This window comes from Oncorhynchus tshawytscha, linkage group LG13 (assembly GCF_018296145.1).
Source record: "Oncorhynchus tshawytscha isolate Ot180627B linkage group LG13, Otsh_v2.0, whole genome shotgun sequence".
NCBI classification, from domain to species: Eukaryota; Metazoa; Chordata; class Actinopteri; order Salmoniformes; family Salmonidae; genus Oncorhynchus; species Oncorhynchus tshawytscha.
The window spans coordinates 90,510,488-90,527,447 of record NC_056441.1 but is presented as its reverse complement, the minus strand read 5'-3'; the positions used below and the strand labels follow the sequence as shown (position 1 = coordinate 90,527,447).

The window sequence follows — 16,960 nt, the reverse complement described above, 5'->3', positions numbered from 1 at the left end:
GAGCTTGGAGGGTACTATGGTGTTGAATGCCGAGCTGTAGTCGATGAACAGCATTCTCACATAGGTATTCCTCTTGTCCAGATGGGTTAGGGCAGTGTGCAGTGTGGTTGAGATTGCATCGTCTGTGGACCTATTTGGGCGGTAAGCAAATTGGAGTGGGTCAAGGGTGTCAGGTAGGGTGGAGGTGATATGGTCCTTGACTAGTCTCTCAAAGCACTTCATGATGACGGATGTGAGTGCTACGGGCGGTAGTCGTTTAGCTCAGTTACCTTAGCTTTCTTGGGAACAGGAACAATGGTGGCCCTCTTGAAGCATGTGGGAACAGCAGACTGGTATAGGGATTGATTGAATATGTCCGTAAACACACCGGCCAGCTGGTCTGCGCATGCTCTGAGGGCGCGGCTGGGGATGCCGTCTGGGCCTGCAGCCTTGCGAGGGTTAACACGTTTAAATGTCTTACTCACTTCGGCTGCAGTGAAGGAGAGACCGCATGTTTCCGTTGCAGGCCGTGTCAGTGGCACTGTATTGTCCTCAAAGCGGGCAAAAAGTTATTTAGTCTGCCTGGGAGCAAGACATCCTGGTCCGTGACTGGGCTGGGTTTCTTCCTGTAGTCCGTGATTGACTGTAGACCCTGCCACATGCCTCTTGTGTCTGAGCCGTTGAATTGAGATTCTACTTTGTCTCTGTACTGGCGCTTAGCTTGTTTGATAGCCTTGCGGAGGGAATAGCTGCACTGTTTGTATTCAGTCATGTTACCAGACACCTTGCCCTGATTAAAAGCAGTGGTTCGTGCCTTCAGTTTCACACGAATGCTGCCATCAATCCACGGTTTCTGGTTAGGGAATGTTTTAATCGTTGCTATGGGAACGACATCTTCAACGCACGTTCTAATGAACTCGCACACCGTATCAGCGTATTCGTCAATGTTGTTGTCTGACGCAATACGAAACATCTCCCAGTCCACGTGATGGAAGCAGTCTTGGAGTGTGGAGTCAGCTTGGTCGGACCAGCGTTGGACAGACCTCAGCGTGGGAGCTTCTTGTTTTAGTTTCTGTCTGTAGGCAGGGATCAGCAAAATGGAGTCGTGGTCAGCTTTTCCGAAAGGGGGGCGGGGCAGGGCCTTATATGCGTCGCGGAAGTTAGAGTAACAATGATCCAGGGTCTTTCCACCCCTGGTTGCGCAATCGATATGCTGATAAAATTTAGGGAGTCTTGTTTTCAGATTAGCCTTGTTAAAATCCCCAGCTACAATGAATGCAGCCTCCGGATAAATCGTTTCCAGTTTGCAGAGAGTTAAATAAAGTTCGTTCAGAGCCATCGATGTGTCTGCTTGGGGGGGGATATATACGGCTGTGATTATAATCGAAGAGAATTCTCTTGGTAGATAATGCGGTCTACATCCTCACCGTGGGTTAGACTGATACACCTCCTCACCGTGGGTAACACTGACACACCTCCTCACCGTGGGTAAGACTGACACATCTCCTCAACCGTGGGTTAGACTGACACATCTCCTCACTGTGGGTTAAACTGACACATCTCCTCACCGTGGGTTAGACTGACACATCTCCTCACTGTGGGTAAGACTGATACACCTCCTCAACCGTGGGTAAAACTGACACATCTCCTCACCGTGGGTTAGACTGACACATCTCCTCACTGTGGGTAAGACTGATACACCTCCTCAACCGTGGGTAAAACTGACACACCTCCTCAACCGTGGGTAAAACTGACACCTCCTCAACTGTGGGTAAGACTGACACACCTCCTCAACCGTGGGTTAGACTGACACACCTCCTCAACCGTGGGTTAGACTGACACACCTCCTGAACCGTGGGTAAAACTGACACACCTCCTCAACCGTGGGTAAAACTGACACACCTCCTCAACCGTGGGTAAAACTGACACACCTCCTCAACTGTGGGTAAGACTGACACATCTCCTCACCGTGGGTAACACTGACACATCTCCTCAACCGTGGGTTAGACTGACACACCTCCTCAACCGTGGGTTAGACTGACACACCTCCTCAACCGTGGGTTAGACTGACACACCTCCTCAACCGTGGGTAACACTGACACGTCTCCTCAACTGTGGGTTAGACTGACACACCTCCTCAACTGTGGGTTAGACTGACACACCTCCTCAACTGTGGGTTAGACTGACACCTCCTCAACTGTGGGTTAGACTGACACACCTCCTCAACCGTGGGTAAGACTGACACACCTCCTCAACCGTGGGTAAGACTGACACCTCCTCAACTGTGGGTAAGACTGACACACCTCCTCAACCGTGGGTTAGACTGACACACCTCCTCAACCGTGGGTTAGACTGACACACCTCCTCAACCGTGGGTAAGACTGACACACCTCCTCAACCGTGGGTAAGACTGACACACCTCCTCAACTGTGGGTAAGACTGACACACCTCCTCAACCGTGGGTAAAACTGACACACCTCCTCAACCGTGGGTAAAACTGACACACCTCCTCAACTGTGGGTAAGACTGACACATCTCCTCACCGTGGGTAACACTGACACATCTCCTCAACCGTGGGTTAGACTGACACACCTCCTCAACCGTGGGTTAGACTGACACACCTCCTCAACCGTGGGTTAGACTGACACACCTCCTCAACCGTGGGTTAGACTGACACACCTCCTCAACCGTGGGTTAGACTGACATACCTCCTCAACCGTGGGTTAGACTGACACACCTCCTCAACCGTGGGTAACACTGACACACCTCCTCAACCGTGGGTTAGACTGACACACCTCCTCAACCTTGGGTTAGACTGACACCTCCTCAACTTTGGGTTAGACTGACACACCTCCTCAACTGTGGGTAAGACTGACACACCTCCTCAACCGTGGGTAAGACTGACACACCTCCTCAACCGTGGGTAAGACTGACACACCTCCTCAACCGTGGGTAAGACTGACACACCTCCTCAACCGTGGGTAAGACTGACACACCTCCTCAACCGTGGGTAAGACTGACACCTCCTCAACCGTGGCTAAGACTGACACACCTCCTCAACCGTGGGTTAGACTGACACACCTCCTCAACCGTGGGTAAGACTGACACACCTCCTCAACGTGGGTAAGACTGACACATCTCCTCAACCGTGGGTTAGACTGACACATCTCCTCACTGTGGGTTAAACTGACACATCTCCTCACCGTGGGTTAGACTGACACATCTCCTCACTGTGGGTAAGACTGATACACCTCCTCAACCGTGGGTAAAACTGACACATCTCCTCACCGTGGGTTAGACTGACACATCTCCTCACTGTGGGTAAGACTGATACACCTCCTCAACCGTGGGTAAAACTGACACACCTCCTCAACCGTGGGTAAAACTGACACACCTCCTCAACCGTGGGTTAGACTGACACCTCCTCAACTGTGGGTAAGACTGACACACCTCCTCAACCGTGGGTTAGACTGACACACCTCCTCAACCGTGGGTAAGACTGACACACCTCCTCAACCGTGGGTAAGACTGACACCTCCTCAACTGTGGGTAAGACTGATACACCTCCTCAACCGTGGGTTAGACTGACACACCTCCTCAACCGTGGGTTAGACTGACACACCTCCTCAACCGTGGGTAAGACTGACACACCTCCTCAACCGTGGGTAAGACTGACACACCTCCTCAACCGTGGGTAAGACTGACACACCTCCTCAACCGTGGGTAAGACTGACACACCTCCTCAACCGTGGGTAACACTGACACACCTCCTCAACCGTGGGTAAGACTGACACACCTCCTCAACTGTGGGTAAGACTGACACACCTCCTCAACCGTGGGTAAGACTGACACACCTCCTCAACTGTGGGTAAGACTGACACACCTCCTCAACTGTGGGTAAGACTGACACACCTCCTCAACCGTGGGTAAGACTGACACACCTCCTCAACCGTGGGTTAGACTGACACATCTCCTCACTGTGGGTTAAACTGACACATCTCCTCACCGTGGGTTAGACTGACACATCTCCTCACTGTGGGTAAGACTGATACACCTCCTCAACCGTGGGTAAAACTGACACATCTCCTCACCGTGGGTTAGACTGACACATCTCCTCACTGTGGGTAAGACTGATACACCTCCTCAACCGTGGGTAAAACTGACACACCTCCTCAACCGTGGGTAAAACTGACACACCTCCTCAACCGTGGGTTAGACTGACACCTCCTCAACTGTGGGTAAGACTGACACACCTCCTCAACCGTGGGTTAGACTGACACACCTCCTCAACCGTGGGTAAGACTGACACACCTCCTCAACCGTGGGTAAGACTGACACCTCCTCAACTGTGGGTAAGACTGATACACCTCCTCAACCGTGGGTTAGACTGACACACCTCCTCAACCGTGGGTTAGACTGACACACCTCCTCAACCGTGGGTAAGACACACACACCTCCTCAACCGTGGGTAAGACTGACACACCTCCTCAACCGTGGGTAAGACTGACACACCTCCTCAACCGTGGGTAAGACTGACACACCTCCTCAACCGTGGGTAACACTGACACACCTCCTCAACCGTGGGTAAGACTGACACACATCCTCAACTGTGGGTAAGACTGACACACCTCCTCAACCGTGGGTAAGACTGACACACCTCCTCACCGTGGGTAAGACTGACACACCTCCTCACCGTGGGTTAGACTGACACACCTCCTCAACCGTGGGTAAGACTGATACACCTCCTCACCGTGGGTTAGACTGATACACCTCCTCACCGTGGGTAACACTGACACACCTCCTCACCGTGGGTAAGACTGACACATCTCCTCAACCGTGGGTTAGACTGACACATCTCCTCACTGTGGGTTAAACTGACACATCTCCTCACCGTGGGTTAGACTGACACATCTCCTCACTGTGGGTAAGACTGATACACCTCCTCAACCGTGGGTAAAACTGACACATCTCCTCACCGTGGGTTAGACTGACACATCTCACTGTGGGTAAGACTGATACACCTCCTCAACCGTGGGTAAAACTGACACACCTCCTCAACCGTGGGTAAAACTGAAACACCTCCTCAACCGTGGGTAAGACTGACACCTCCTCAACTGTGGGTAAGACTGACACACCTCCTCAACCGTGGGTTAGACTGACACACCTCCTCAACCGTGGGTTAGACTGACACACCTCCTGAACCGTGGGTAAAACTGACACACCTCCTCAACCGTGGGTAAAACTGACACACCTCCTCAACCGTGGGTAAAACTGACACACCTCCTCAACTGTGGGTAAGACTGACACATCTCCTCACCGTGGGTAACACTGACACATCTCCTCAACCGTGGGTTAGACTGACACACCTCCTCAACCGTGGGTTAGACTGACACACCTCCTCAACCGTGGGTTAGACTGACACACCTCCTCAACCGTGGGTAACACTGACACGTCTCCTCAACTGTGGGTTAGACTGACACACCTCCTCAACTGTGGGTTAGACTGACACACCTCCTCAACTGTGGGTTAGACTGACACCTCCTCAACTGTGGGTTAGACTGACACACCTCCTCAACCGTGGGTAAGACTGACACACCTCCTCAACCGTGGGTAAGACTGACACCTCCTCAACTGTGGGTAAGACTGACACACCTCCTCAACCGTGGGTTAGACTGACACACCTCCTCAACCGTGGGTTAGACTGACACACCTCCTCAACCGTGGGTAAGACTGACACACCTCCTCAACCGTGGGTAAGACTGACACACCTCCTCAACCGTGGGTAAGACTGACACACCTCCTCAACCGTGGGTAAGACTGACACACCTCCTCAACCGTGGGTAAGACTGACACCTCCTCAACCGTGGCTAAGACTGACACACCTCCTCAACCGTGGGTTAGACTGACACACCTCCTCAACCGTGGGTAAGACTGACACACCTCCTCAACGTGGGTAAGACTGACACATCTCCTCAACCGTGGGTTAGACTGACACATCTCCTCACTGTGGGTTAAACTGACACATCTCCTCACCGTGGGTTAGACTGACACATCTCCTCACTGTGGGTAAGACTGATACACCTCCTCAACCGTGGGTAAAACTGACACATCTCCTCACCGTGGGTTAGACTGACACATCTCCTCACTGTGGGTAAGACTGATACACCTCCTCAACCGTGGGTAAAACTGACACACCTCCTCAACCGTGGGTAAAACTGACACACCTCCTCAACCGTGGGTTAGACTGACACCTCCTCAACTGTGGGTAAGACTGACACACCTCCTCAACCGTGGGTTAGACTGACACACCTCCTCAACCGTGGGTAAGACTGACACACCTCCTCAACCGTGGGTAAGACTGACACCTCCTCAACTGTGGGTAAGACTGATACACCTCCTCAACCGTGGGTTAGACTGACACACCTCCTCAACCGTGGGTTAGACTGACACACCTCCTCAACCGTGGGTAAGACTGACACACCTCCTCAACCGTGGGTAAGACTGACACACCTCCTCAACCGTGGGTAAGACTGACACACCTCCTCAACCGTGGGTAAGACTGACACACCTCCTCAACCGTGGGTAACACTGACACACCTCCTCAACCGTGGGTAAGACTGACACACCTCCTCAACTGTGGGTAAGACTGACACACCTCCTCAACCGTGGGTAAGACTGACACACCTCCTCAACTGTGGGTAAGACTGACACACCTCCTCAACTGTGGGTAAGACTGACACACCTCCTCAACCGTGGGTAAGACTGACACACCTCCTCAACCGTGGGTAAGACTGACACACCTCCTCAACCGTGGGTAAGACTGACACACCTCCTCAACTGTGGGTAAGACTGACACACCTCCTCAACCGTGGGTAACACTGACACGTCTCCTCAACTGTGGGTTAGACTGACACACCTCCTCAACTGTGGGTTAGACTGACACACCTCCTCAACCGTGGGTAAGACTGACACCTCCTCAACCGTGGCTAAGACTGACACACCTCCTCAACCGTAGGTTAGACTGACACACCTCCTCAACCGTGGGTAAGACTGACACACCTCCTCAACCGTGGGTAAGACTGACACACCTCCTCAACCGTGGGTAAGACTGACACACCTCCTCAACCGTGGGTAAGACTGACACACCTCCTCAACCGTGGGTTAGATTGACACACCTCCTCAACCGTGGGTAAGACTGACACACCTCCTCAACCGTGGGTAAGACTGACACACCTCCTCAACCGTGGGTAAGACTGACACACCTCCTCAACCGTGGGTAACACTGACACGTCTCCTCAACTGTGGGTTAGACTGACACACCTCCTCAACTGTGGGTTAGACTGACACACCTCCTCAACTGTGGGTTAGACTGACACCTCCTCAACTGTGGGTTAGATTGACACACCTCCTCAACCGTGGGTAAGACTGACACACCTCCTCAACCGTGGGTAAGACTGACGCTGTGCAGGATGATGGTTACAGACCTGGGATCAGATATTATTCGAAGTATTTCCAATAGATTTGAGTGTTTTCGTTGCTCTGGCCTCTTTTAGAGGACTGACTGTTTTTTTTTTGTCTGTGTTATTCAGACGGTGATGACTATCTGACGGTGGCCCAGTCTCTGAAGAGGGAGTTTGACAGCCCGGACATCTCAGATCTCAAGTTCCTTGTGGATGGAAAGTGTATCCACGTACACAAAGCCCTCCTAAAGATCAGGTACCTAAAAGGACTTGAGTTTACACAGGCAGGCCAATTCACATCTTCTATACCAATCAGATCAGCTCATTTGACAATAGTTGGGAGGTAGGTGGGGGGGGAGATCAGAATTTGGGCTGCCTGTGTAAACGGTTCCAAACAGACCCAGGTGGTCTCCTTATGGGCCTTGGTCACACAGAACCACTGTTTAATACAATGATAACGTTTATTTATTCGGTAGATGCGGTGGCGCTGAGGGTTTTTAGTATTTCTACTGAAGTTTTGCTACGGTCGTTCACTTTTCCTCTGTAAATACATCATTTATTATTTGAGGTACAACACCACTCTGAAGGTTATTTAGTTCTTTGTACCACTGTGCCCCCCCCACACTATCAACCTGCCTGCTTGCAAAACACAGATCACCGTCTTCGAGACAGCCCACTGGTCACTAGAGAGACCCAGAGAGATAGCTGCCGGTCACTGGTAGGGAATACATGTTAGGAACTTCATCATTCCTCCTCCCCTAGTCAAGCCTCTCTCTCTCAATTCAATTCAATTCCTTTATTGGTATGGGAAACATGTGTTAACATTGCCAAAGCAAGTGAGGTAGATAATATATAAAGTGAATATATAAAGTGAAATAAACAATAAAAATTAACAATAAACATTACACATACAGACGTTTCAAAACAATAAAGACAATCCAAATGTCATATTATATAAATACAGTGTTTTAACAATGTACAAATGGTAAAGGACACAAGATAAAATAAATAAGTATAGTTTTGAGTTGTATTTACAATGGTGTTTGTTCTTCACTGGTTGCCCTTTTCTCGTGGCAACAGGTCACAAATCTTGCTGCTGTGATGGCACACTGGTATTTCACCCAGTAGATATGGGAGTTTATCAAAATTGGATTTGTTTTCGAATTCTTTGTGGATCTGTGTAATCTGAGGGAAATATGTCTCTCTAATATGGTCATACATTGGGCAGGAGGTTAGGAAGTGCAGCTCAGTCTCCACCTCATTTTGTGGGCAGTGAGCACATAGCCTGTCTTCTCTTGAGAGCCATGTCTGCCTACGGCGGCCTTTCTCAATAGCAAGGTTATGCTCACTGAGTCTGTACATAGTCAAAGCTTTCCTTAATTTTGGGTCAGTCACAGTGGTCAGGTATTCTGCCGCTGTGTACTCTCTGTGTAGGGCCAAATAGCATTCTAGTTTGCTCTGTTTTTTTGTTAATTCTTTCCAATGCATCAAGTAATTATCTTTTTGTTTTCTCATGATTTGGTTGGGTCTAATTGTGCTGCTGTCCTGGGGCTCTGTAGGGTGTGTTTGTGTTTGTTAACAGAGCCCCAGGACCAGCTTGCTTAGGGGACTCTTCTCCAGGTTCATCTCTCTGTAGGTGATGGCTTTGTTGTGGAAGGTTTGGGAATCGCTTCCTTTTAGGTGGTTATAGAATTTAACGGCTCTTTTCTGGATTTTGATAATTAGTGGGTATCGGCCTAATTCTGCTCTGCATGCATTATTTGGTGTTCTACGTTGTACACGGAGGATATTTTTGCAGAATTCTGCGTGCAGAGTCTCAATTTGGTGTTTGTCCCATTTTGTGAAGTCTTGGTTGGTGAGCGGACCTCTCTCTCTCTCTCCCCTCCCCTAGTCAAGCCTCTCTCTCTCTCCCCTCCCCTAATCAAGCCTCTCTCTCTCTCCCTCCCCTAGTCAAGCCTCTCTCTCTCTCTCTCTCTCTCTCTCTCTCTCTCCCCCTCCCTAGTCAAGCCTGTCTCTCTCTCTCTCCCTCCCCTAGTCAAGCCTCTCTCTCTCTCTCTCTCTCTCTCTCCCTAGTCAAGCCTCTCTCTCTCTCTCTCTCTCTCTCTCTCTCTCTCTCCCCCTAGTCAAGCCTCTCTCTCTCTCTCTCCCCTCCCCTAGTCAAGCCTCTCTCTCTCTCTCTCTCTCCCTCCCTAGTCAAGCCTCTCTCTCTCTCTCTTCCCTCCCCTAGTCAAGCCTCTCTCTCTCTCCCCTAGTCAAGCCTGTCTCTCTCTCTCTCTCTCTCTCTCTCTCTCTCTCTCTCTCTCTCTCTCTCTCTCTCTCTCTCTCTCTCTCTCTCCCCTAGTCAAGCCTGTCTCTCTCTCTCTCCCCTCCCCTAGTCAAGCCTCTCTCTCTCTCTCTCTCTCTCTCCCCTAGTCAAGCCTCTCTCTCTCTCTCTCCCCTAGTCAAGCCTCTCTCTCTCTCTCTCTCCTCCCCTAGTCAAGCCTGTCTCTCTCTCTCTCTCCCCCTCCCCTAGTCAAGCCTCTCTCTCTCTCTCTCCTCCCTCCCCTAGTCAAGCCTCTCTCTCTCTCTCTCCTCCCTTAGTAAAGTCTCTCTCTCTCCTCCCTTAGTAAAGTCTCTCTCTCTCTCTCTCTCTCCCCCCTAGTCAAGCCTGTCTCTCTCTCTCTCTCTCCCTTAGTAAAGTCTCTCTCTCTCCTCCCTTAGTAAAGTCTCTCTCTCTCTCTCTCTCTCTCTCTCCTCCCCCCTAGTCAAGCCTGTCTCTCTCTCTCTCTCCTCCCTTAGTAAAGTCTCTCTCTCTCCTCCCTTAGTAAAGTCTCTCTCTCTCTCTCTCTCTCTCTCTCTCTCTCTCTCTCTCTCTCTCCCCCCTAGTCAAGCCTCTCTCTCTCTCTCTCTCTCTCTCTCTCTCTCCCCTCCCCTAGTCAAGCCTCTCTCTCTCTCCTCCCTTAGTAAAGTCTCTCTCTCTCTCTCTCTCTCTCTTTCTCGTCTCCCCTAGTCAAAGCGAGACCCCCTAAAAGCTAAAACGGGTGACTTCTTTCAATTATACACATGTTGTACACACAGCCACATGTTGCCACAGGTTCAGAGTTTGTTTTTTTAAGCCACCCCCCCCCTCCCCCACAAACAGCTACAAACATTTCTGTGTTGAAATGACATGGTGATTTCCAGTAGTTGCCTTCCTTGTCTCCTCCACTGTGTTGTATGAAACTATGATTCGGTTTCGGTGTGTCTGTCCTTCCTGTTGACGCTATGAGGAAGGACACGGCTATTGTTTCCCCTCCGGTTCTTTTTTTATAAACTCGCACACAACATCCTCATGCCTTAAACGCTATCGTTTTTAGATTTGCCAAATCAGAGGTAAAGAAAATGTATTTATTTTTACATCTCGAAATGTGTTTGTTTGAAACACAGAGTTTACAAAACATTAAATACACCTGCTGCCCCCGCCCACCCCCACCTGACATAGATTGACCAGGTGAAAGCTACGATCCCTTATTGTATGTCGCTCAGTGTAGATGAAGGATTGGACTCCATTTGAGACATGGATTGTGTATGTGTGCCTTTCAGAGTGTGAATGGGCAAGACATTGATGTGTCATTTGAACGGGCAAGTGGTAGTAGGTGCCGGAGGCAGGTGTTCCTAATGTTTGGTGTTCTCCGTGTAGAAACTAGATGCATCTTTACAAAAGTATATGGACACCTCTTCAAATTAGTGGATTCGGGCTATTTTAGCCACACACCAGTTGCTAGCAGGCGTTAAAAATCGAGCACACAGCATTGCAATCTCCATAGACAAACATTGGAAGTAGAATGGCCCGTACTGAAGAGATCAGTGACTTTCAACACGGCACTGTTATTGGGATGCCATCTTTTCCAACAAGTCAGTTTGTCACATTTCTTCTCTGCTAGAGCTGCCCCGGTCAATTGTAAGTACTGTTATTTTGAAGTGGAAACGTCTAGGAGCAACAACGGCCCAGCCGCAAAGTGGTAGGCCACACAAGCTCACAGAACGGGACCGCCAAGTGCTGAAGCGAGTAGAGTGTAAAAATTGTCTGTCCTCGATTGCAGCACTCACTACTGAGTTCCAAACTGCCTCTGGAAGCAACTTCAGCACAAGAACTGTTCGTCGGGAGCTTCATGAAATGGGTTTCCGTGGCCGAGCAGCCGCACACAAGCCTAAGATCACCATGTCCAATGCCAATAATTGGCTGAAGTGGTATAAAGCTCGCCGCCATTGGACTGGTGCAGTGGAAACATTTCTCTGGTGATGAATCACTCTTCGTCATCTGGCAGTCCGACAGACTAATCTGGGTTTAGCGGAAGCCAGGAGAATGCTATTTAGTGCCAACTGTAAAGTTTGGTGGAGGTGGAATAATGGTCTGGGGCTGTTTTTCATGGTTCGGCTCCTTAGTTCCAGTGAAGGGAAATCTTAACACTACAGCATACAATGACATTCTAGATGATTCTGTGCTTCAAACTTTGTGTCAACAGTTTGGGGAAGGCCCTTTCCTGTTTCAGCATGACAATGCCCCCGTGCACAAAGCAAGGTCCATACAGAAATGGTTTGTCAAGATCGGTGTGGAAGAACTTGACTGGCCTGCGCAGAGCCCTGACCTCAACCCCATAGAACACCTTTGGAATGAATTGGAACACCGACTGCGAGCCAGGCCTAATCGCCCAACATCAGTGTTCCCGACCTCACTAATGCTCTTGTTGGCTGAATGGAAGCAAGTCCCCACAGCAATGTTCCAACATCTAGTGGAAAGCCTTCCCAGAAGAGTGGAGGCTGTTATAGCAGCAATGTTCCAACATCTAGTGGAAAGCCTTCCCAGAAGAGTGGAGGCTGTTATAGCAGCAATGTTCCAACATCTAGTGGAAAGCCTTCCCAGAAGACTGGAGGCTGTTATAGCAGAAAAGTGAGGACCACCTCCATATTAATGCCCATGATTTTGGAATGAGATGTTCGATGAGCAGGTGTCCACATACTTTTGGTCATGTAGTGCATCTAATATGCAGCTAGCGGAGATCAACATGGGCTGAATTCAAACTTCACATCAGGGCACATATTTTCCACGGTGACTGGTCTGTTGTCACCCTCCACGGTGACTGATATCCACGGTGACTGATATCCACGGTGACTGATCTCCACGGTGACTGATATCCACGGTGACTGATATCCACGGTGACTGATATCCACGGTGACTGATCTCCACGGTGACTGATCTCCACGGTGACTGATCTCCACGGTGACTGATCTGTTGTCATCTTTCCATGTTTTCAGGTGTGAACATTTCCGTGTGTTGCTGAACGAGACAGACGAGGAGTCTATTGAGATTCACCAGTTCTCTTACCTGGTCTACAGGGCCTTCCTCGAATACCTTTACACAGACACCATCAACCTGCCTCCGGAGGACGCCATAGGTTCTTATATTTATTTAACCTTTTATTTAACGAGGCAAATCATTTAAGAACAAATTCTTATTTGCAATGATGGCCTAGGAACAGTGGGTTAAACTGCCTTTGTTCAGGAGGCAGATACAATAGATTTGTACCATGTCAGCTCGGGGGATACGATCTTGCAACCTTTCGGTTACTAGTCCAACACTCTAACCACTAGGCTACCCTGCCGCCTCTACACTCTAACCACTAGGCTACCCTGCCGCCTCTATCCTATAACCACTAGGCTACCCTGACGCCTCTACACTAACCACTAGGCCTCTACGCTCTAACCACTAGGCTACCCTGCCGCCTCTACACTCTAACCACTAGGCCACCCTGCCGCCTCCACACTCTAACCACTAGGCTACCCTGCCCCCTCTACACTCTAACCACTAGGCTACCCTGCCCCCTCTACACTCTAACCACTAGGCTACCCTGCCGCCTCTACACTCTAACCACTAGGCTACCCTGCCGCCTCTACACTCTAACCACTAGGCTACCCTGCCACCTCTAAACTCTAACCACTAGGCTACCCTGCCACCTCTACACTCTAACCACTAGGCTACCCTGCCACCTCTACACTCTAACCACTAGGCTACCCTGCCACCTCTACACTCTAACCACTAGGCTACCCTGCCACCTCTACACTCTAACCACTAGGCTACCCTGCCACCTCTACACTCTAACCACTAGGCTACCCTGCCACCTCTACACTCTAACCACTAGGCTACCCTGCCCCCTCTACACTCTAACCACTAGGCTACCCTGCCGCCTCTACACTCTAACCACTAGGCTACCCTGCCGCCTCTACACTCTAACCACTAGGCTACCCTGCCGCCTCTACACTCTAACCACTAGGCTACCCTGCCGCCTCTACACTCTAACCACTAGGCTACCCTGCCGCCTCTACACTCTAACCACTAGGCTACCCTGCCGCCTCTACACTCTAACCACCAGGCTACCCTGCCGCCTCTACACTCTAACCACTTGGCTACCCTGCCTCCTCTACACTCTAACCACTAGGCTACCCTGCCACCTCTACACTCTAACCACTAGGCTACCCTGACGCCTGGTACGACACCTAACCCTAGCGTACCTTTACGCCAGAGGTACGATGCAGTGTTTCCCCTAGATTATTCTCCAGGCGGGGGTGTAAAGAACTCCATAAGTACACCACAGTGTTTCCCCTAGATTATTCTCCAGGCGGGGGTGTAAAGAACTCCATAAGTACACCACAGTGTTTCCCCTAGATTATTCTCCAGGCGGGGGTGTAAAGAACTCCATAAGTACACCACAGTGTTTCCCCTAGATTATTCTCCAGGTGGGGGTGTAAAGAACTCCATAAGTACACCACAGTGTTTCCCCTAGATTATTCTCCAGGCGGGGGTGTAAAGAACTCCATAAGTACACCACAGTGTTTTTCGTAGCTTAATTATTTACCAGACGTGGTCGCAAATGACCCCCAAAATCAGCATCTATGGCCTCATGTGAGTTACGACAGCTTATAGAAAGTATTGTAAATGCACTAGAATTCCACCGTCAACCTGGACTCAGAAGGAGATCACTATAAAATGACTGGGGCACCATTTGGGCCGTATTCCATGTATCTCTCCTGTGTGTACCGTAGGTCTCCTGGACTTAGCTACGTTCTACCGTGAGACGCGTCTGAAGAGACTGTGTCAGGAGACCATCAAGAGAGGCATCTCTGAGGAAAACGCTATTACACTGCTCTCTGCTGCCGTCAAGTACGAGGCCAGGGTAAGAGGCTTTACACGTTCTGTTGTCCTCCCGTAGACCCTGAACACTGACCAGCCAGCCCACAGACCCTCTGTTGTCCTCCCGTAGACCCTGAACACTGACCAGCCAGCCCAGACCCTCTCTGTTGTCCTCCCGTAGACCTGAACACTGACCAGCCAGCCCAGAGCCTCTCTGTTGTCCTCCCGTAGACCTGAACACTGACCAGCCAGCCCACAGACCCTCTCTGTTGTCCTCCCGTAGACCTGAACACTGACCAGCCAGCCCACAGACCCTCTCTGTTGTCCTCCCGTAGACCTGAACACTGACCAGCCAGCCCAGACCCTCTCTGTTGTCCTCCCGTAGACCTGAACACTGACCAGCCAGCCCAGACCCTCTCTGTTGTCCTCCCGTAGACCTGAACACTGACCAGCCAGCCCAGACCCTCTCTGTTGTCCTCCCGTAGACCTGAACACTGACCAGCCAGCCCAGACCCTCTCTGTTGTCCTCCCGTAGACCCTGAACACTGACCAGCCAGCCCACAGACCCTCTCTGTTGTCCTCCCGTAGACCTGAACACTGACCAGCCAGCCCACAGACCCTCTCTGTTGTCCTCCCGTAGACCCTGAACACTGACCAGCCAGCCCAGACCCTCTCTGTTGTCCTCCCGTAGACCCTGAACACTGACCAGCCAGCCCAGACCCTCTCTGTTGTCCTCCCGTAGAACCTGAACACTGACCAGCCAGCCCAGACCCTCTCTGTTGTCCTCCCGTAGACCCTGAACACTGACCAGCCAGCCCAGACCCTCTCTGTTGTCCTCCCGTAGACCCTGAACACTGACCAGCCAGCCCAGACCCTCTCTGTTGTCCTCCCGTAGACCCTGAACACTGACCAGCCAGCCCAGACCCTCTCTGTTGTCCTCCCGTAGAACCTGAACACTGACCAGCCAGCCCAGACCCTCTCTGTTGTCCTCCCGTAGACCCTGAACACTGACCAGCCAGCCCAGACCCTCTCTGTTGTCCTCCCGTATACCTGAACACTGACCAGCCAGCCCACAGACCCTCTCTGTTGTCCTCCCGTAGACCTGAACACTGACCAGCCAGCCCAGACCCTCTCTGTTGTCCTCCCGTAGACCTGAACACTGACCAGCCAGCCCAGACCCTCTCTGTTGTCCTCCCGTAGACCCTGAACACTGACCAGCCAGCCCAGACCCTTTCTGTTGTCCTCCCGTAGACCCTGAACACTGACCAGCCAGCCCAGAACCTCTCTGTTGTCCTCCCGTAGACCCTGAACACTGACCAGCCAGCCCAGAACCTCTCTGTTGTCCTCCCGTAGACCCTGAACACTGACCAGCCCGCCCACAGACCCTCTGTTGTCCTCCCGTAGACCTGAACACTGACCAGCCCGCCCAGAACCTCTCTGTTGTCCTCCCGTAGACCCTGAACACTGACCAGCCCGCCCACAGACCCTCTCTGTCCTGTCTGTTGTACTAGTTGTTACCTCTACCAGTCACTGCCCTCTGTGTTGTTCTCGTTGTGTTGTTCTCGTTGTACCAGTAGTTCCTCTACCAGTCACTTCCCTCTGTGTTGTACTCCTCCTGTCCCCAGCGCTGACCACTGACCAGCCATCCATCTCCCTGTTCCTCCTACAGGACCTGGAAGAGTTCTGCTTCAAGTTCTGTGTCAACCACCTGACCGCCGTTACGCAGACGCAGGCCTTCGCCGACATGGACCACGAGCTGCTGAAGGCTTTCATCAGTAAAGCTAGCCGATATGGGGCCTTCAAAAACTGACTTGTCGACAGCCCACTAGCTAAGACTCTGGGTTAAGAGACTGGGGAATGGGTGAGGGGGATGGGGGAGTGGGGGGGGATGGGGAGTGGGCTGGAGGAACAGGAAGAGGAATGGGAGAATGGGGGATGGGATAGAGGGGGGTGGAAGAGAGGGATGAAGGCAGATGGATGCCTATCTGAGAGAGAGACGGGACAGAGTTGTCTCAACCCTGGGAGAGACGGGACAGAGTTGTCTCAACCCTGGGAGAGAGGGGACAGAGATGTCTCAACCCTGGGAGAGAGGGGACAGAGATGTCTCAACCCTGGGAGAGAGGGGACAGAGATGTCTCAACCCTGGGAGAGAGGGGACAGAGATGTCTCAACCCTGGGAGAGAGGGGACAGAGATGTCTCAACCCTGGGAGAGAGGGGACAGAGATGTCTCAACCCTGGGAGAGAGGGGACAGAGATGTCTCAACCCTGGGAGAGAGGGGACAGACAGTGTACTTATTGGATCCTGGGTGAAGAGATTTGGGCTTTAGTGATTTTAACACCCTGGACCCGGAGCAAGCCCTCACTTGTAACACT

At 51.2% G+C, this 16,960-nt stretch overlaps 1 protein-coding gene across 3 annotated transcripts in view; it reads left to right on the top strand.

Moving 5' to 3' along the window:
* rcbtb2 (regulator of chromosome condensation (RCC1) and BTB (POZ) domain containing protein 2) overlaps positions 1-16,449 on the top strand; it is a 44,101-nt gene extending 27,652 nt beyond the window's left edge. For 2 of the 3 annotated variants that reach the window (XM_042296520.1, XM_042296521.1), the window contains exons 9-12: positions 7,569-7,695; positions 12,714-12,853; positions 14,499-14,629; positions 16,256-16,449. In XM_042296520.1, coding sequence (XP_042152454.1) covers positions 7,569-7,695; positions 12,714-12,853; positions 14,499-14,629; positions 16,256-16,396 — 539 coding nt within the window. In that variant the 3' untranslated portion in view covers positions 16,397-16,449. Of the gene's footprint in view, positions 1-7,568; positions 7,696-12,713; positions 12,854-14,498; positions 14,630-16,211 lie in introns of all 3 variants that reach the window. The other variant, XM_042296522.1, reaches the window with a different exon arrangement.
* Positions 16,450-16,960: the final 511 nt, after the last annotated feature.